Below are 21,550 nucleotides of genomic sequence, written 5' to 3'. Positions count from 1 at the left end.
CAAGACCACAACTCCTGTCTACTTTGCTGGGACTAGTAGGCTGGGAAACACTAGTGGGGTACATGAGGCCATAATTTATATTGCCCCACTGTGCCAGTCGGTCATTGTTAGTATTATATCTACCTGTATAATTTGTGTATTGTATGTAACCCCCAAATGTAAAGCACCATGGAATTAATGGTGCTATATAAATAAACAATAATAATAATAATAATTAATAATAATATTGTACCATTTGGTAGTCTTGTCTGTTTTCAGCAGGATGTCTCAGCAAGATACCCCTTCTACTGGGACAGATCTAAGAGCACTCCTTAAATGGCACCGCACAGAAATTGCTGTGGCTATTACTGACCTCTTCCCTCTGTTACATGGTATGATGGACAGAGACCTCGTATCTGAAGACAGATTTCAGGTGAGTGTCCACCTTGATTGTAAGGGTCCATTCACATGGAGTAAACACGCGCTCATTTTGGCAAAATACACGTGTAAAGAATACACGTGTAAAAATAAGACTCCCATTGACTTCAATGATATTTTACACGTGTATTTTGACAGGTTTTTTTTACGCGTGTAAAAAAAATGTCATTGAAGTCAATATTCAAAGGACCAATACACGGACAGGAATGTCGATGTATTCAAAGGAACTGCGCTTCCGCCAAGACGGTATAGTAAATGTGGACTTCATTAATAAAATGTACTGCACTACGCATTTCGGGCAATAGGAACGCCCTTCATCAGGTATATAAATGCTCCACCGTCGGGTCGGATGCAGTGGAGAATTTATGCACCTGATGAAGGGCGTTCCTATTGCCCAAAACGTGTAGTGCAGAAGATTTTATTAATAAAGTCCATATATACTATACCGTCTTGGTGGAAGCGCAGTTCCTTTGAATACATCGACATTCCTGTCCGTGTATTGGTCCTTAGAATATTTCTTTCTACATCCAAGAGGTGTCAGGAACGTAGCAGCTGTATCCCACATCGTGAAGGGACTTTTTACCAACACTGGTCCCTATGCCTATCTAGGAGTTGTGACTGATCTCACAACGTATCAAGGTGAGAATCAGTAATACTTCTTTCCCCAATTTTGATATTTAATTATCTACACTATGGGTCGCTCAGTCTCTGTTCCTTTTTGTTTTTGAGTCATTGAAGTCAATGGGAGTCTTATTTTTACATGTGTATTTTGCCAAAAGGAGCGCGCATTTACTCCGTGTGAATGGACCCTAAAGCCTTGTTCACATGGGAGGCCCTGTAGGGAACCACATGGATACTCCCAAGAACAGGCCTCTATGTACAGCCCTACAGGCATCGGAATGAAAATCTATGTACATGCGGCATCCAATGAAGCCTGAGAGAAGATATATGTAGGTTTATTGATAATTGACCTATTAGACATTAGGGATAATAAGTCTTGTATGTGTGATGAAACTAAGGCCCAGTTGATATCTGCGTTTGGTGTTCCGTTTGGGGAGTCTGCTTGGGGACTAAACGCATTAAAAAGCTGTTAGCAAAGAAACCACACAGACCCCATAGACTATAATGGGGTTCGAGTGTTTTCCACATGGTATCTATATGAATTATGGAGAGAGAAAAGTACTGCAAGTAACACAGACCCCATTATAGTCTATGGAGTTCATGTGGTTTCTTTGCTAACTGCATTTTAATGCGTTCGGTATTCCGTTCAGGGGGTCCCCAAGCAGACTCCCCAAATGGAATACTGAACGCGGATGTGAATCGGGCCTAAGGCTGAGGCCCCATGTTGTGGAAACGCAGCTTCCTTTGTTGCAGATTTTGCTGTGGTTTTTGTGCTGTTCTCCTCGTATTTTTTTAGTTAAATGTCCTGTATTACTATTTCCCTTTCATGTTATTTCTATGCATTGTTGTTGAAGCCATCTCCTGGCCAGAAATTGCATGCTGCACGCCCTTGTTGTTGTTAATAAAGTTTTTTCTCTCTGGGCGTGGTTTTAGGCAAAGCCCTGGTCCATGTCACTGCCTGCAGCCATTTTAGTTTTTCATAGCTGTGTGACAGGACTTGCTTATACTTGGGCTTGTGAAGGCATCAGTTTTTGACCAGCAGTTAGCCTCAGGAAAGACACTAAAAGGACTGCATTTAATAACACTACTACCAAGGCTATTATAGTATCGTGTTATCGCTTGTCGATGTTCTTGGGTCAAATAAAACCACGTTGGTTCATCATATCATCATGTCTATGTTTGAATCCATCTATCCTGAGCTCCTGCTGGTCCGGTCTGCTCCACTGCTTGGATACGAAGGTAGGAGAGTCACACGGCCACTATTAGTTACACATTTAATCGCCTTCATGTGGGGACAGAACAGTTTTTTTGAGCCAAACCTAGGAGTAGCTACAAAAGGAATGGGAAATATATACTTCTATCTGCTGTTCAATCCACTCCTGGCTTTGGCTCAAAAAAATGCAACAAAATCTGCAACAAAAAAAGCTGCAACGTGGGGCTTCAGCCTAAGGCTGTATTCACACAGAGTAACGCCAGGCGTTTTTTGTGTGCTTTTTGCACATAGCGCCGCGTTGACGCCGCGCTATTTTGCGGTGGCGTTGACCAGCGTTAACGACGTTAACGCGGCGCTATGTGCAAAAAACACACAAAAAACGCCTGGCATTACTCTGTGTGAATACAGCCTAACAAAGATGTTGCACATAAAGATAGAGGGTGTAGCCAAGGAGTCCCAGCCAAACACTAACTGTAAGGATGTAAATACCCTTAATCATTTGTAGCAAAATTGTTATGACCAAGGATAAGTTCACAAGAAGATTTTTGGTCAACGTTTTGTGGCCGTATCCACCTCAAAACCCTGACCAAAAAGATGGTTCCCATTGAAATCAATTGGAGCTGCTCAGGTCTTTTTTCTGGGAGCCGTTTCTTCCGGCTCTCGGAAAAAAGAAGCGAGATGCTCATTCTTCAGGCCGAGTCGGCTCGCAATTTGGCCTGCAGACACACCCTCCTCCAGACTAGGCCCATTCTTTGGGACTAATCTGGTATAGAGTGCTCTGCTGGATGACGGTGCAGTGCATCGGCTTTCAGTCGTGGCTACCCGGTTTTTGGATCAGAACTTGAGGCAGCCTCCACCTCAGGTTCTGATCCGAAAAAACCCCATGTGAATTTACCCTTATAAGGGCTGTAAAGATAAGACATATAACAGGGCTTGTAATGTTCCCACAGGAGACTCAGCGTGCTAGTGAAGGAATAGGAGCACAGAAAGCTTCTCACGGTCTTCTCACTTGGCTTCTCACTCGTGATATGCACTATATCCGCGGATTATGGTCTCTTCTGTCCACAGAGTATATTTTAAAGAGTTACCCTCGCTTATCAGGGATTCACAAAGCCCTTCAGACTGGTAAATACACTGGAGCAGATTTACTATTGAAACTATCATACATGCATTTATGAACTGTGCTAGGCAGGGGCCCCATGTTTTTTTTTTTTTTATTCAAAATTTTTATTTCAGTTTTATATTAATACAACAAGGTCAGAAACGGACCAATAGTACAAAAAAAAAATACAAACAAAACAAAGCAGGCCGAAGCCACCAGGGAAGACGACTGTTGCTTTTTAACAATCACAACATGTCAATTATACGTATGGAAATGCTGGCATTTTCCATATAGGTATAATAGGTGGATACATGGAGCCTTAGGCCGGGTTCACACGTTGTATTTTGGTTCGTAATGTGGAACGTAGACGCCGCGGGAGCTTTTGCGGGCCGTATACGCAAAATCAAGGCCGCAAAATAGCGCCGCGTATACGGCCCGCAAAAGCTCCCGCGGCGTCTACGTTCCACATTACGAACCAAAATACTCCGTGTGAACCCGGCCTTAGTCTTAGACACTGTGACATTTGTGCGTCTTGTACAACAGATGGACGAGCTTAATAAAAAGGGGGAAGAGTTTGTATGGAAGGGGCGAGATGAAAATGTAAAACAGTGCACCACAGTTGGTGAATTTTTGTATCAGAAACAAGGTATTTTTAGGGAGTTGGCAAGTATGTTGCGGGGCACAAGTAGCCCTCATGTGTGGCCTCCAGAGAATAGCTAATTCATATAGGACAGTTGGCATCTCCAAAAGTTGTGTTGTGTGTATGTATATGTACGTGATTCTATGTATTGGCTTTTTATACTGTAATCCACAACGTGTAAACTTAGGCTTAGGTTGTTTTTTCTTCTTTAGCATCAGAAAGCTTGTCCCATCGCAAAGCTCGGCGCTCTACTTCTGCCACCAAATACTCTGACCATAAAAAACTGCAGACAAAACGAAAAGCTGGAACAGATAAGGACTCGGGAGACATAGGACAACTTTTTGGCTCTGGTAAGATGACAACAATGTCACACAAATTTGCATACTTACTCTATAAAATCATTCTTTATGCAACCACTTACAATGCATATTATTGGGTTTCTATATAGAGATCAGAATGTATAAATAATCATTTATCATCTTGACCTGTTTTACTATATGGTTTTGTTCTGCTTGTTCAGATGTATCAAATCTTATTATCTTTCAATTGCTTTAACCTTTAGAAACCAAAGTGACCATAAACTGTATTGCGACACTACAGGTTTACTGCCCAGTAATTGCCTACATGGCACAGCTAGTATAAGGCCACATAGTGAAAATTTTGTTAGATTTCTCTAGAGACATTGAACTGTGTTATCAGTGCAAAATTGAGCTGGCAAAAACCATCCAAAGGCCCCACGGGATTAAAACCGCAACGTTTTACAGTCCCTGCATAGTGGATGGTATTCTAGTAAATCCCATACATACATTGTGGAAAAATTTGTACAGTGGACACGCTGCGATTTCCAAAACTGTTGCAGTTTTGGAAATTGCAGTATGTCAATTATACTTCGGGGAATGCCACTGGTTTCCCTATAGGTATAATGGAAGTAGAAAACCTTTCATTTTCAGGGAAAACCGTGATATGATGCCTCCGTGGATTTTACTTCAGTGCTTTTTTACTACAGCCCCCTACATGGAGCCTTAGCCAAAATTGGGTAGTGGCTGCTAACCCGTATTGATTTTGCCCAGTGTGTTGCTAGTCTTATGGCACCATTTGGTGTGCTGGAAAGCAATGTAAAAAAGCTTGAACAATATTGTTTTACTTGATGAGCAAAAGATCAAGACCACATGTAAAATTGTTTCGGTCTGTGATTTTATGCATTGCCAACTCAGGCCATAAACCAATCATATGTGTAAATGCACCCTGAAGCCTTTATCCTGCAGTGTGTATGTATACATTATTATTTATTGCTCTTAATAATTGTTAATATTTTGCTACAACAGGTTCTCCAGCCAAAACAAAGCCACCCCGTAAATCAGAAAAAATGGAAAAACTCTCATCCTCACAAATGCCACAAGTTCATTGTAAGTCCTTCCACTAATAATAATTGTTATTTATAAATCTTGAACATCTACTGCGCCACTTTACAGTGTCTAACGTATATGCACAGACAAAATCGGAGCCATCAAACAATAGGAGTGATGGCCCCGATCAGAAGAGCTTACTATTAATGAGGATGTTATTATTATACATGTCATTAAAGAGAGTGCCATTAAACTGTTCAGAATCATAAAAATTAGGGGAAAAGAAGTCAATGATATAAAATAACCAAACTAGCATTACTTACCTGTCAGATCCACTGCCAGTCTAGAACACTGATACATTATAATACGCCAATGATTGGTGCTCACATGATGTCAATGTGATGTCATCGCTAGTAAACCAGTACCCAGCACTGGAGTAGAAGGCATTTAACATTTAAGTCTTGTTTATTTAGTACGGTATTTTATACCATTGCCTGCCTCACCCTCATTTTTTTATATAAACATGAAAGAATAACAACAAGTACAATAAACGTGACAGACTGGTACAAAAGGGTAGAAGACCCTAGTCCTGAGAGGTTACAATCTACAAGGGAAAGTGGCCGTAGGGGAGAGTAGTAGGCCTTAAAGCATAACTAAACTTCTCATAAATAGTACTTGTGACGATAACAGGTTTTGTAATATCATTTATTAAATAAAATGGTTGTTTCATCACTTGTGTGTAGGGTTGAGCGATCGGGATCGGAAAAGATTGGATTCCGATCGGCGTTTGAGTAAATTTCACGATCGCCATCAGAATTCCGATCCGATCTTTTTAGGCGGGATCGAGGTCGGAGGTTATTTCCCACAATGCTTTGTTACTGTTGACCATGACTATCTTGTACTTTGGTTTTGTTTCATAATATTGGAAGCTCCACAAAAATCAACTTCTATTGGTGATGCAGAAGGGAAAGCTGCAGTCTTCACCCTAAGCAAACCAGTGACGTCAGATAAGAAGAGTAACGCAGGTATGGGTAGCCATTTTTCTACGCACCTGATTTTTTTTGTTTTTCTATTGTGGCAAAAATAAAAAGGATTAATGAAGTAGATCCATGAAATGTTAAAGGGAACCAGCCCCTTGTGAACTGGTGCCTCTGCTGCTGAGAAGAAGGAGTAACATTGGAGCAACAAGGACATTGCTTTCAACTGATAAATCTCCTGTTTCATACAACACTAGATGCAAGTATCTACATGTTATATTGTGCATGCTATAACTGTTTGAAGTGACCGTCCATTATAAACAGTGAGACGCTCTCAATAGAAGGAAAGGAAAGCATAAAAATATAGGATTTTATAGAAAAGAGCCAAAATGTGTATTTAACAAAAATTTTTAATGACACAGATATTACCAGCAAAATCAAAAGTTTTTGAAATTTTAGTTGCACTTTAAATGATAAAAAAAATTGTTTATTATAGGATTTTATATATCTTTCATCAAATGTTATGTAAGGAGTTCCCTCTAGTCGTGACTGAAGCAAATACAACGTGCCTCAGTCAGGAAAGAAGAAGATTTAGAGCTCTCTATCAGTTCTTCTGACTCGTACATCATTTTTTGACCAATAAATAATAAAATTATAGATATATTTTTCTGCTCTAAACTATTAACTTTCCATTTTCTCATGCAATAATATGTGCACAATATGTGATATTGGCTAATTTGTCCTTTATTATCTTATACTACATTGATTTGAATAGTATAATAGGCATATAAAAGACTAGCCTCTGCCCGCGACTTCGTCTGCAGGTTGTTGGCATCGATGATCTGCTTATATTGAGCAAATTGCTGCCATAGATGGTTTGCCTGCTTTGGCAGTTCGGCAGCTCTCAAGATGTCCTGCTGCTGAACTTGTTCCTCGCACTATGACCGTGATTGTTCTGGCATGTCAGCAGCTCGCTGGGATGCCATATAATGAGTGTATTGTTGGAGTTGATGATCCCCCTCAGCTGCGCTTCAGGAGAACTGTGTGACTTCTGGCTTCCTTCATAGCTCTTGTTGTTTGCGACGAATTAGATTTTCTTTTTCCATGTTTAAAATTGGCAAACTGCCAATTTGGATTTAAGGTGTTTGCCCATGTTCTTTTGTCAGCACTGGAGCAAATCAGATAATATGCAAATGTATCTACACACTGAGGGTTAGTGTGTGTTTACACAGAGTGATAACAGTCCTGGCTGAGATAAGGCTGCTACAGGAGCAGTGTTATATAGTATGTGAACATAAATTCATAACAGTCATGAAGCCATGTCATTTACTGGGATAAAAAGTAGCCTACATTTTAATCGAGATTACAATCTATCTGTGTGCCAAATTTCATTCAAATCCGTTCAGCCGTTTTTGCGTGATTGAGGAACAAACACACAAACATCCAAACACACAAACATCCAAACTTTCACATTTATAATATTAGTATTAGTAGGATAGGATTAGTGCGGTTGTTAGTCTTATACAAAATTATAAAATATATTTTACAGATAAATCCAAACATAAGGAAACAGACCTGGAAAACACAGAGCGAAACCAAAATCAGCCTCTGAAATTGACGCTGCGTCCAAAGTTATCAAACAGTCATGTGAGTATACAGAACCTGTAAGTACACTAAACCGACACATATGTAACCATTGAGAAAGACAAGTAAAAAGATATATATATATACAGTCACGACTGTAAATGTTGGCACCCATGAAATTTATTCAGAAAATGAAATATTTCTCCCAGAAAATTATTTCAATTACATGTATTTTGTTACACATATTTATTTCTCAAAAAATGGTCTGGACAAAATTGTTGGCATCTTTTCAAAATTGTGGGTAAATGACTTTGTTTGAAGCATGTGATGCAATAGGACACCTGGAGGTAAAAGGAATATTAAGATACCTTGTATATACATGCACAGGAAAACAATGCAGAATAAATTAGCATATACTTTTTGCAATTTCTTTTCAGACTGGCATTGTGGTTACAACTCTCCCTGCTCCAGAGCTGTCACATCATCAGGTCTGTATGGCTTTTATCATACTGGAGTCACATAAGGAAATTCTTCTAAACATCTCCTTTATATCTCCTCTGCACTGCTCAGTAGTAGAATGTAGTGCTAAGTGTTGACCTGTATCCACTGTGTTGTAGAGCTGCATCAGCTACAATACATCCAACACTCTAGTACACATACAGGCAGCAGTGGTAACCCGAACCTCTGCAATTGGTGAAAATGCTGCAGCAATATCAGTGCCGTAAGTAAGAATGGCAGGGCTGGGCCCCATGTCAAATCTTCGCCCCCCTGACCCCAACCGAACACCCCCTTCCTCTGCACGCACAAACCACATTCCTTCACACACTTTTATACACAATTATTATACTCTGGGGTCTTTCATGATCAGAGAACCAGGGCAGGATACAAACATAAAAAACAATATTACTTGCCTCTCCTGGGCTCCGGCGCACTCCCCACTGATGTTGGCCATCTTCAATGATGGAGCCGGGCTTGCGTCCCAACACATAGTGAAGCAGGCCTGGCCCATGTGACGTCTGAGATGTCACCAAATAGGCCCCTAGGAGCGTAGGAGAGGTAAGTAACAGTGTTTTTTATGTTCCCTCACCTCACCTAGCCCTCCAATCATTATACTCTGGGGTCTGAAAAGTTGAGCTGTAATACCAAGCACAACCACTAAGCGTTGTGTTTGGTATTCAGTGGAGGCCCCGCCACTCATCCAAACACTGTGACCTCTTCACCCAGCTAATAAGTGGCATTTCCCAGGTGTTGGCCCTGGTGACATATGCTAAGGATAGGTTAACAGTATGTCAACAGTATGTAAATCCTGGAAAACTGTTTTAGACCAGGGCCCCATGTGTTGTAAATGCTGCTACAAAAACCACAGCATTTTACAGTCCATGCAAACTGATTGCAGAAAAATACGTGCAGCGGAAACATTGCTGTTTCCAAAACCGTTGCAGTTTTAGAAATTGCAGCATGTCAATTATAGCTATGGAAATGCTGGTGGTTTCCCTATAGGTATAATGGAAGCAGAAAGCCCAAAGAGGTTTCCGTTCTGAGAAAAGGGCAGCGTTTTTTTCCCGCCATCCCTTTTCACTGCGGCCTGCTACATGGGGCTTTAGCCTTATAAAAGCATTTAAGAGTTAACAATACACATATAGTCCTCCATCTGGAAGATACTAAAGTATATAAATTAAAGGGGCCCAATCAGCAAAATCATGCTGATAGAGTCCCACATATGCGTGAATAGCCTTTAAAAAGGCTATTCAGACACCGCTAAAGTTATATTAAACTACCCCCCCCCCCATTTTAAAATAAAACCCTAAAAAAGAATATGTTAATCTTATCTATCGTGCACAGGGGGCGGGCATTCAGGGTCCGATGTCATCTTCAGCCACGCCTCCTCTTCCAGCGATGTCCTCGGGTCCCGTCTTCCTCCGGCGCTCGCGAACTGCCATTGATAAAAAATGGCGCAGGTGCATGCACAGTAGCAGCAGTAGTAGTAGTAGCAGCATGCTACTGCGCATGCACCCGCGCCATTTTTGATCAATGGCAGTTTGCGAGCGCCGGAGGAAGATGGGACCAGAGGACATCGCTGGAAGAGGAGGCGTGGCTGAAGATGACGTCGGACCCTGAATGCCCGCCCACCGTGCACGATAGATAGGATTAACATATTCTTTTTTAGGGTTTTATTTTAAAACAGGGGGGGGGGGTAGTTTAATATAACTTTAGCAGTGCCTGAATAGCTTTTTTAAAGGCTATTCACGCATATGTGGGGCTCTATCAGAATAATTTTGCTGATAGAGCCCCTTTAATACCAAGTAAAACCACAGCACAGTGTAATACCCTGTAGCGTGTACCATACATTATAGCGTGTGGTGGTTTAAACTAAACATCCAAGTACATAGCAAATGTATAGGAGCAAGCAAGCATAATGGGCCAGAGTCAATCACAACATGTCATGGACCGACCAGGGAAGGAGATGTGACTGCTTATGTAGTTGGGGATGTTTAGTTTAACAACTTGCTCCAAGGCATTACTGTACATTGTCCTGTGGATTTACTTTTGTACAGATTTGTATGTTTTAGTATCTACCAGGTAGGGGAAATTACATGTGTATTGTGTATTGCTACCATTTAAGTGCTTCTAAATACAATATTTAATAAGGGTGATAGATTTTTTCCTATTTCAGTGTATGCTGCAGCGGTGGTTTTGTTGTAGTAGTTGCAATTTAAATGGTTTGGCCACTTTCCAACCAATATTGAGAAACAAATGTTATTGTTGTACAATATAAAGATATACAATTTTCCAATATACTTTCTGTATCAATTCCTCACAGTTTTCTAGATCTCTGCCTGATGTCATTCATTCTGTTACTTCTAGGAGATAAAACTCTGACCATGGTCATGTGATTTACAGTCCATGGTCATGTGATGAGCACACAGGTGCACAGCTGATTACCAGGCAGATGTCTGATTACTGTGCTGTGACTATAACGAGCGGCACCTGTGTGCTCATCACATGACCATGGACCGTACATCACATGACCATGGTCAGAGTTTTATCTTCTAGAAGCAACAGAATGAATGACAGCAAGCCGAAATCTAGAAAACCGAGAGGAATTGATACAGAAAGTATATTGGAAAATTGTACAACCTTTTATTATACAAACCATAACATTTGTCTCTCAAAATTGGTCTGAAAGTGGCCAACCCCTTTAAGTGTGTGTCACATATTGCCAATTAAGGTACAAGTGTTCTTTTTATATCTGCTTAGGGTAAGTTCACACAGGTTTTTTTGGACCAGATTTTGACTTGGAATCAAAAAAACGCCTCCCATTGACTTCAATGCGATCCATTCACTTCTTTTTTTCCGTGAATGGTTTCTTCCCACTCACGTAAAAAAGAAGCGAGCAGCCCTATCTTGCCGCGGATTCCGTGGCTGAATCAGCTGTGGGCATCCACGGTGCAACACTCCCTCCTGACTAGGCCCATTCATTTGGGCCTAATCCGGAGCAGAATGCCACAACTGGATGCTGGTGCACTGCACCGGCATCAGGTCGCAGGAGGCGTTTTTTGGGCTGGATTCTAAGGCGGCTTCCTGCATCAAAATCCGGTTATAGAAAACCCATGTGAACTTACCCTTAGCAGATCTGTTTAATGGGTGCAAAAATGGATGCAAATAAACGGGCATCCGTTTTCAGAGATTGGATCTGTTTCTGTCTGGTTTTTTTGGCAGGGAACAAAGGTATACTACATTTTTATATTCTCAAAAAAAAAAAAGAAAGAAATGGATGATAACAAAATTCCATCTATTTGCATTTGTTTGTGTCTGCTAAACTTGATGTGAATGCACTCAAATTTTTGCCATTTGTGTATAATATGGGTGTATTTCTCTTCCAGAGTAATGATGATGAGTGTTCGGTGTGTCGCGATGGTGGAGAGTTATTGTGCTGTGATGGCTGCCCCCGGTCATTTCACTTATCATGCCTGGTACCTCCACTCACTTATATTCCAAGGTACGTTATTTGTAGTTATGTTTATGTATTTTTCTATCAATTTTGCAGTCTTTTCCCTGTTCTGAAACAAACACCAAACTTGAACCTTACCTCTTGAATTTAGGGCCAAAGCTATACAGGGTATAGAGCCAGTAGTTGAACCTGGGCCCCGGTATCTGAACAGACTAAAAGACACCAGTATTCTACTTACCCTGTTTCCCCGAAAATAAGACATGTTCTTATAATTAAAGGGGTATTCCCACCTCACATACTCAGCAGTCTTCACTCTTGTAAAATCTTCTTTCTTCCTGGTTTCTTGCATCATTTGGTGGGCGGGGTTTCACAGGTAACCTGCCGTTTAGCTCCGCCCCCAAATTCGTGTGTAGCTCCGCCCACCCATGTTGGACTATGAAGTACAGGCAGCAGCAACTCCATTCTGTGTTACATACAGAGACTGCCTGTCTCTGCCATAATGAACACAATTGAATTAGCTAGCCTGATAACAGGGAGAACAGAAGAAATGAAAGCAGCTCCTCTCCTCTATCTGAGTGCAGGACCTAGGTCACATGGTGTAGACACAGGATTAGCTAGATACACAGGCTCGCTCCCCTGCACTTAGCCCCTCCCTCCCCCCTGAGAGCAGCAGATACATCATTTGACTCAGGAGCAGCAAGGTCAGGGCTGTGGCCACAAAAAATTGAATAAAGTAATATAGTGGACAAACAAAGCAGTTTTGCTGAAGCAATGTATTTAGGAAAAGTCTTACATCCACATTAACAAGCAGTATAGATAGGATCCTTGTGATGGGACAACCCCTTTAATTATCTAACGAAATATATGACCTTTCTTATTTTCGGGGGATGTTTTATGCAGCGGCTGGAGCGGGGAACAATTGGCAAACAAAGCGGGGAACAATTAGCGGAGTGCCGGCATGACTGCCGGTTGTATGTGATCCAGAAGGTGAGGGGGTGTGTGTCTTATTTTCGGGGAAACAGGGTAGCATATTGTAAGCAGGGATCATGGTATAGATTTTACACTAGTGCCCAGGCGCTTCAATTTATGGCGCTGCTTGTGTCCTATCTAGGACCAGGGCCCCACATATGTTGTTAGCTGCTGTGGAATCGCAGCGGGAAAAAAAATTGTATTTTACAATACCATCAAAGTAAATGAGATTTTATTTATCCACACATTGCAAAAAAAAGAGTTGCAGAGAAGCTACACTCTCAATAATGCTGCAATTTTTGAAAATTTTAACAGCAGAATTACAAGATGTTTTCCCTATATACTGTATAGCAGAAGGAAAAAAGCTGAGAATAAGGATGTGTTCACGAAGAGTTTTTTGCAGGCAGATTTTGACGCGGATTCCACCTCAAAATCCGCCTGCAAAAAAGGCTCCCATTCATTTCAATGGGAGCCGCTCGCTTTTTTTCCCACGGTGCAAAACTCCCTCCCGATTAGGCCCATTCATTCGGGCCTAATCAGGAGCGGGATGCCGCAACCGAATGCCGATGCACTGAATCAGCAAGCCATTGCGGCTAGCTGCGCGGAGTACTAGTCCTAACGTAGCAACAACTCGAATTATTGTGCAGCGTTTTGTTACATGAGACCTTAGCCTAATAGGCAGAACTACAGTAGATGATAGTTTCTATAAGAACTGGCATTGCTGTGTAGGTTCCACCAATATAATGCTAAGTTGGAAAACATACGGCTATTTCCCAGCATGCTCTGCTTTGGAGCTGAAAAAAAGAGCATGGTACAGATTTTTTTGTACTTTACATGTGAAACATATTTATTTAACCTTTTACCTGTAAAATTAAAAATTGCAACAAAAACTGCTTCAAAACCTTGTAACTTCACCCAACCTGACTATCTGAGTGCACCATAACGAAGTAAGAAGAGATCTTGAAAACTGTGAAGAGCAATGTACAGTAGATTAGAATGCTGCAGATCTTACACTGAATAAGATTCAATGGCATGAACTTGGATCTGCCGGTCCTCCTTGGTTACTCTGGTGATCATGATGATGTATCTTATCTTTTCCTTTCGGCGGTGTCTATAGTGGAACATGGAGATGTGAATCTTGCAGGAAAGATGTCTCACCAACAGCTGAACATAAGGACCACAGTGATAAGGATGATGCCATAATGACTGTAAGTGTTGTATGATTATGCTCACACAGGGGGAAAAGTCCAAAGTCTGTCTGTTTTTAAGGCCAGGGCCCCATGGGACATAAATGCCATGATTTGCCCACAGCGGAAACGCTGCAGGAAAAATCACGGCGTTTTACAGTGCAAGCAAAGGGGATGGGATTCATGCGAATCCCATGCTCACTTTGCTGAAAAAAAACACAGTGCGGACATGCTGCCATTTGCAAAGCCGTTGCGGCTCTGCAAATCGCAGCATGTCAATTATATCTACGGAAACGCCGGTGACTTTCCAATGGATATAATTGTAACAGAAAGTCTGCAGAGGAAAACTCCGGGAACTTTCTGTTGAAAGCGCTGCAGAAAGAACCGTGGGGCCTTAGCCTAAAGCAGATTTTGTTGGTGGATTTTCATATTTTCTATCTGAAATATTGTAATTTAGATTGCTGCTGATTGGTGCTGACAGCTTCCTATGTTTGGGCAGGATGATTTTTTTTTTTTACCAGCTAGACACTGACTCCCGCTGAAATCATGGGAGGGCAGATTTGAGTCAATTACGTGGGAAAATTTGAAATGAAAAAATACTTGAAACTCTACACCAAAATACTTCCTTGTTGTAAATCACAGAGGCATTTCCAAGATCAATAATGAGGTGAACATTGTCAGATCCAACATGATGCCCCAAATTGGAAAATATGTCACATGTCCCGCCCCATACAGGAATATGGAATTTGCTGTAGTAGTTCTCTACCTCTGGAATTAGCTCCGGTGTTACAGTTCACACAGGAAAACTTCTACAACTGATGAAACTATTAGTGAATTCGGACACGGTAGGGGAATCATATGGATTTTTGTAGCTAATATCGGTTACCACTGAATTTTTTGCACCCAGTAGAGAATTGTGCAGGTGCTGGCATTATACATCAGTGTTGTCATTTATCCATAACTATACCATAGCTCTCTCTATGAAACCGATTCTGTAAAATTAAGCAAATTTATCACTTTGGTTCTGTCTACACAGGAGTCTACAGAGAATTCTGCTATGGAAAGCAGTGAAGACGCTCACGTTCTCCCAGAGAATGGTGGGTCATGCAGGTAATGTCTAGTAAGTGCAATGTGCTTAAAGGGATTTTCCAATGAACATATCTAAGGGAGCCTGTCACCAGGGATGAGCACATACAGATAAATACACAGTTGGATAGATTAGGATCACGTGAATGCAATGGCTTTTCATTTTCCTATTTAGGCCTCTGTTGCAGAGATAATGTTATAAATCTGATTATGCCAATGAACAGTCAGGCCGCAGAGGGCAGGTCACGATCAAGTATATGGGGCCATAGAAATGAATGGATCCATATGCTGTTTGTATTTTTTCTAATAAATATATATATATATATATATGTTTATAGAACACATACCAAAACATACAGTTGTGTGCATGTAGGCTTAAATCTCACTTTCTACTGACCATATTATGCTGTCAATGCTCTTTTTTTCCTTACAGTGTAATACAGAACCCCAAGCTCTGCTCTGATCAGCACCACATATCCAACCAACAACCCCTCCAACCTAATGTGTGCCCCACTCCCCAAACCTGCTCCCAGCTACAGTCACAGAGCTCACATCAGCTCCTTCCAAAACCTCAGAACGGCCCTCTTTTACTATCACATCCATGCCCCTCTAAAACCCCTCTGCAGCAGATTTGCACACAGCTTCCTCTTGGTCTCCAAGTTAGGAGCTCGCAAAAATCTCACACTCATGCACACCCGTCCCATATCCAAAGCTACAATGTCACAGCTCCTCAGATTCCTCCTCCAAATAATGTTCAGTCCCAGTTACACCAGGCTGAGGGCAACCTCCCACAAGAAGCCTGTCCTGGGGTCAGTGGTGCACATCAATGTGAGAGGCCTCCTCCTCCAGTGCCTAGACCAGAACCATGCCCTCCATTTGCACCAGCTCGAGGAGATATGATACCAGGCTCTGGATTATTGCAAACAGAAGTGACTGAGGCTAAGGTGAGTACCGTATTGGATGAATTCTGATGGCATGTCTCCCTAGTGACATAGTTGGTACCTATGGTAGGAAGATGCTGTTGTTTGTTGCTTGGGTTATCGTTTTTCAGGTCTGCTTGGGGACCCGAAAAACGGAATCCCAATGTTTAAAAAGTGGTTACCTGCAGAAACCCGTGGACCCCATAGACTCTAATGTCCTGGTTTTCCAGTTTTGGCCAGAGAAATGTGGAGAGAGAGGTCCTGCTTGCTGGACTTTTCTCTCCGCATTTTTCAAGCGCAACGGGGGACGGAATCCCTGAACGGTGAGCAAGCGCAGATGTGAACCTAGCCTTACTTTTATCAGTTCAGTTATGTATTGATTTCTCTATAATATTTAATACTTTTATTGGTTTTTAATTTATTCTCAGGGTGTGCCTGAAAATATTGGCAGCAACCTGACATTGAGCCGACATGAACTGGAATGCCTTATTGCTGAGGTAAAGATCACAATGTTGCGTTACTGCATTTCTCAGTACTTCTATATCATAGGACCAGGGACATACAGAACTGGGAAGATTCCTACCGCTATCTTGAATGATGACGATCATCATAAGGAGAAAAATTCCACTTGTAATCTCCCTTGCGCTGCTGTATCTCTCCTTCACCATCTTTGCCATGACTCTCCTGATGTCCAGCAGCAATAGAGCGGCAGTGCTGATCTCCTACAGGCACCGCACCATGCACATCAGTTTGCAATAGGGGAGTGAAAAATGTCTGCGTGTGTTGCTATTGGCCAGGATTTAGATACATTTATTTACCCCAACTTTTTAACATTTTGCAAATTTTTTGTGCAATCTTACTACAGTATAATCTCTACACCTATGGAAAGATGGTAAAAATGGATGACAGTGCTGCCTCCAGCAAATATTCTGCATATGATAAATTCATCCCTATGTGCATAAACCTCTCCAAGTACATAGCAAACATGCATCAGTACAGTACAACACACTGACATGCACAAACAGCGGGATCTAATGCAGCACAAGGCAGAGCACATGGCCCCAACGCACATTTTGTTTTTACAACGATAATAAAGTATCACAGTGTTTTTTATCACGCTAGGTCCCTGAACAAGTCATAGATGCCTAAATAGGGAGATATCCCATATAGTGTAGATTTGACCACTGTGTATGGTATGAATAGGACAAAAGTTTACTTCATAGCCACATCTGGACAGGGCCTCAGCATATAGAAGAACTTACTCTGTATTTGGGTCTACATATTGGAAAGAATCTGGCATTGTGTGGTTCAGTCTAGCCTTAGGGAGGCCCCATGTTGTAGAAACACATTTGGCTGCTGTGCAAATGCAGCATAAGAAAACGCCACCGTTTACAATACCAGGAAAGTGAATCAGATTTCATTTAATATATTGCGGGGGGGGGGGGGGGAGCTGCAGAAGAATGACTTTTTCAAAAACTTTAAAATAGAAGAATGTTAGTTTTATCTTCGGAATCACAAGTGTTTTCTCTATAGATTTAATAGGGGAAGAGAAAATGCAGCAAATACTCACTGAAAAACATTGCAGAAAAAACACTGCATTTTACATGGGGCCTTAGGCTGAGTTCAGGCAGAGTTTTTTGGTCCGGAATTTCAGGCAGAGGCCGTCTCAGATTCTGGACCAAAAAAACGGTAGCTGTGACTGCAGTGCACCGACATCCAGTTGTGGCACTCCGCTCCATATTAGGTCCAAATGAATGGGCCTAGTCGGGGGGGGGGGGGAGGGGGTGTTCAGGCGGATGTCCACGGCTGAATCGGTCACACCATCTGCCTGAAGAATGAGCATGTCTTTTCCTGGGAGCCGGAACAGACCGCTCGTGGAAAAAAAGAAATTACCGGCTCCCATTGATTTCAAAGGGAGCTTTTTTTCTTGGTCAGGATTTTGAGGCAGATTATGCTTCCAAATTCTGACCAAAAAACCCCGTCTGAACTCAGCCTTGGCCTAAGAGAAAGTTTTATACAGTATGGCAAAAGGCCGGGTTCAAATCTTGGCTCTGGACCAAAACAGAGAGTCCACAGCCTATTGCTTGTTTAATGGTGCACGGATACTGTCCCCCGGGAAGGGACTGACGATACTGATAGCAACAACAGGAAGTATCCAGCAATCCAAATAGTTAAAATTTAACTTTTAATTGAAAAATTGTATAAATGAATTAATATTCAAAACATCGAGCAAAGACATAAAAAGGCAAAAACATACTGATACAAAAACACTAACGCAACATACCGAACCGCTGACGCATTTCGAGGCAGAGCCTCTTAGTCACAGCGAAGAGGCTCTGCCTCAAAACGCGTCAGCAAATCTTGGCTCACCTTGCGAAATCAGTTTTTGAAATGGTCTCAAAATCCTCAAAAGCAGATTTCAATGGGTTGTAAAAAACATCTACAGGTCTGCGCTTGGAGCATTTCCGTCTGGTATCCGCTCTTTTGGACAGAGAAAAAAGTCGGACTTGCAAAATCAGTTTGTTTTTGTTTGTTTGTTTTTTTACATTGAGGTCTATGGAAAGTGGACTGCAAGCGAATACTAATCCATTTGTGTCCACTTTGCAATCCGTTTTTGATTATGCTCACTATGATGAAGGGGGAAAAAATGGATTGATCAAAAATGGACACAAATGGTCAGTTATTTTGAACAGACACCCATTGTCTAAGGGCCCCTTCACGGCTTTACGCGCGCTCCCATTGAAGTGATTGGGAAGTGTTTTGAAGCGCTCGTGTATACGTGTCTGAATAAGCGGAGCGTAAACTCCGTGTGAAGGGGCCCTGAAAAGACAGATTTGGGTATCCGCTGTGTAACTGTTTGGAATCCTTTTTGTACCAAACCGTTTTTTTTTTTTAAACAACTTGCAAAAGGACAGATACCGGGCGCAATTTCGAATCTAGAGTAAGGTATTATTTAAGAAGAAGTATCTATACCATATCTATGTAGGAAGAGAACTTTTAATCCAGTGCACACCACTACGGTACATGCTACCAAGCAATCCTTAACGCCCTCTGCTCCCTGCATTAAAGGGGCACTATCAGCAAAATTATGCCATATGAGCTCCACATATGTGTGAATAGCCTTTAAAAAAGCTATTCAGGCAGCGCTAATCTTATTTTAAACCCGTTTTAAAATAAAACTATAAAAACATACGGTATATGTAAAGCGCTACTACACAGGCACGAAATTTCAAGCAATCCAGCCGGAAGAAGACGAGGATGAAGCCGCGGAAGAGCCGGGACCAGAGGGCATCGCTGCAAGAAGAAAGAAGAGGTAGACGTGCCAGAAGATGACGTCGGATTGTGCACGACTGCCCACCTTGCACGTTCAGTTATGATTTACATATATGTTTTTATAGTTTTATTTTAAAACGGGAGCGGGGTTTAAAATAAGATTAGCGGTGCCTGAATAGCCTTTTTAAAGGCTATTCACGCATATGTGGGGCTCATACAGCATAATTTTGCTGATAGCCCCTTTAAGCTGCTTCAATCTTCCCCTCTGAGTGATGGTTGTAGCAACCACCCAGGAGATCTGTGGAGCAGCTCAATGCAGGAGCCAATGCTATTTCAGTTATTACAGAAGACCCAGCTAGCACTTGTCATTGTAGTATATGTTGGATTATATGTTCTCCTTCTTCAGTCATACTGCTTCTAAAACCCTCCACATAGGTATGTTCAAACAGGGTGTCATGTCTCCTATCTAGTGCTGTTAGCAAGGTCATAGAGGCTACCTTTAAAGCGTGCATCCAATTGTAAAACAAATTTTCATTAATGAATAGTGCAGGTAACTATAAGAAACTTTGTAATAATTTGGTAAATTCAATGAAAGAAAAATGTTTTTCATTTATAAAGCTTAATTAATTCTAAAATAGAATTCTATGAAGAAGGGAAGGAGGATGCTGCTGATGAATACACTCACTTACCATAGCTAGTAGCCTTTTGCTATATCTAGCGAGATGATCCTCTACCACTGTACAGAGTGAGGCAAAAAAGTAATCAATAGCTGGCAGTAGCCTCTCCTCCCTTCTCCATAGACTTCTGTGTGTGAGGCTGGATACAGATATTATGCTATTAGAGATAAGTAGGGTCTTTAATAAGATATATTACAAATATTCTTATATTTAGCTGTACTATTAATTTATGAAAAGTTTTATAATTGGAGGTATGCTTTAACATACAGCTCTTGACAATCCCTTAAGGCCTGGATGCCTCTGTCTTTCTGTATGTCTCACATTTATGTATAAACTGATTTTATTGAAGATTTTTCAAATTTGTAAAATACAAACACAAATCAACAGGCAAAATAATAGGCAAAGTACAAGGGCATACAAAAAAAAAGCGGCCGAGGGGGGAACCCCCAAGCCACGACAACAGATCAGTATACACACATTGCCCAGGTAAGATGAACATGTCTCACATTTAATATGATTTTCTTAAAGGGATTGTACAGGATTTAGGTCTTGCAGGACTACTTCTGACACCGTGGTACTATACACAACATAGGACCAGAAGCAGTTGGCTCCACTGTCTGTTATAGTAGCCAGGAGCTGGTACTTCATTGACTTCAGTGGAAGCTAAACATCAATGACTGACTCTAGGACTCTTTATAGATGAGCATTTTTGGTGTTTGTTGGTGTGTTCATGCCTTCATGTCCTCATTTCTCTTCTCTGACAGAGTTCATTTGATTGCTTCTTACAGTGGGCTTTCCAGAATATGACTCGTCCATTGACGTAATTTGACAGCCCCCGTCTCCGATCACAACAGTCTCTTACAAGTCTTGTTTATGTAACTCCATGTTGAATAAAGTACCAATTCAAATAAAATACTTCAGGTCTGAAACCAACATGTCGAGAAAATCAGTTTGTTGCTTTCCTTCTTCGAGAACAAAAGGTTCAGGCATGCTGAGATCCAACAATCCGACATTTCTCTCCCCGAACATCTGCAATTGGTGGATCCTATACTGTATTATCATATGCCTCTGATTTCATATTGTGGCCTGCCTCAAAAGATACCATATGTATGAGGCTTTTCTCTCCTGAAGGAGAATAGCTCCATATATACAGGTACCGCAAACTGTCACAAACCTTTAGACTCTGTAGTGCAGAGCAGTATAACACTCCATGTGTTGCAGTATGCAAGAGGCCTAATGCTTTTTCAACTTGCAGACTTTAAAGTCTGTGCAAAAACCATGTACCATTAGAAAAACCATATAAAACTCCAAGGTTCCCCACCCTGTAGAATGTACATATCTATACACATCATTCTGAACACTGGGCGTATCTGAACTGCAAAGAACAAATATTCAAATACATAACCAAATCAGTGTTGACTTTTATAGTGTTGTGGTCACCACTGAGTACATTAGCTGGTTAGCTAGCTAAATATCTTTACTGCGATTGATAACAATATTAGGCCTGGTTCACATCTGCGTTTGGTATTCCGTTCGAGGAGTGCGCTTGGGGACAAGCGGTGAGCAATGAAAATACAAGGACTATA

General features: G+C 41.4%; 1 protein-coding gene across 1 annotated transcript; it reads left to right on the top strand.

The window, feature by feature from the left end:
• The first annotated feature begins 262 nt into the window (after positions 1 to 262).
• AIRE (autoimmune regulator) lies at positions 263 to 20,788 on the top strand. Its single transcript, XM_075266749.1, has 13 exons — positions 263 to 412; positions 3,202 to 3,376; positions 4,206 to 4,343; positions 5,319 to 5,399; positions 6,269 to 6,364; positions 7,866 to 7,963; positions 8,338 to 8,388; positions 11,785 to 11,900; positions 13,939 to 14,029; positions 15,045 to 15,118; positions 15,528 to 16,038; positions 16,443 to 16,511; positions 20,729 to 20,788. Exons 1-13 carry the CDS (start codon positions 263 to 265, stop codon positions 20,786 to 20,788), a joined length of 1,710 nt encoding a protein of 569 aa, XP_075122850.1.
• Positions 20,789 to 21,550: the final 762 nt, after the last annotated feature.

This window comes from Leptodactylus fuscus, chromosome 3 (assembly GCF_031893055.1).
Source record: "Leptodactylus fuscus isolate aLepFus1 chromosome 3, aLepFus1.hap2, whole genome shotgun sequence".
In the NCBI taxonomy this organism is placed as follows: domain Eukaryota; kingdom Metazoa; phylum Chordata; class Amphibia; order Anura; family Leptodactylidae; genus Leptodactylus; species Leptodactylus fuscus.
This window is presented reverse-complemented; position numbering and strand designations above follow the sequence as displayed.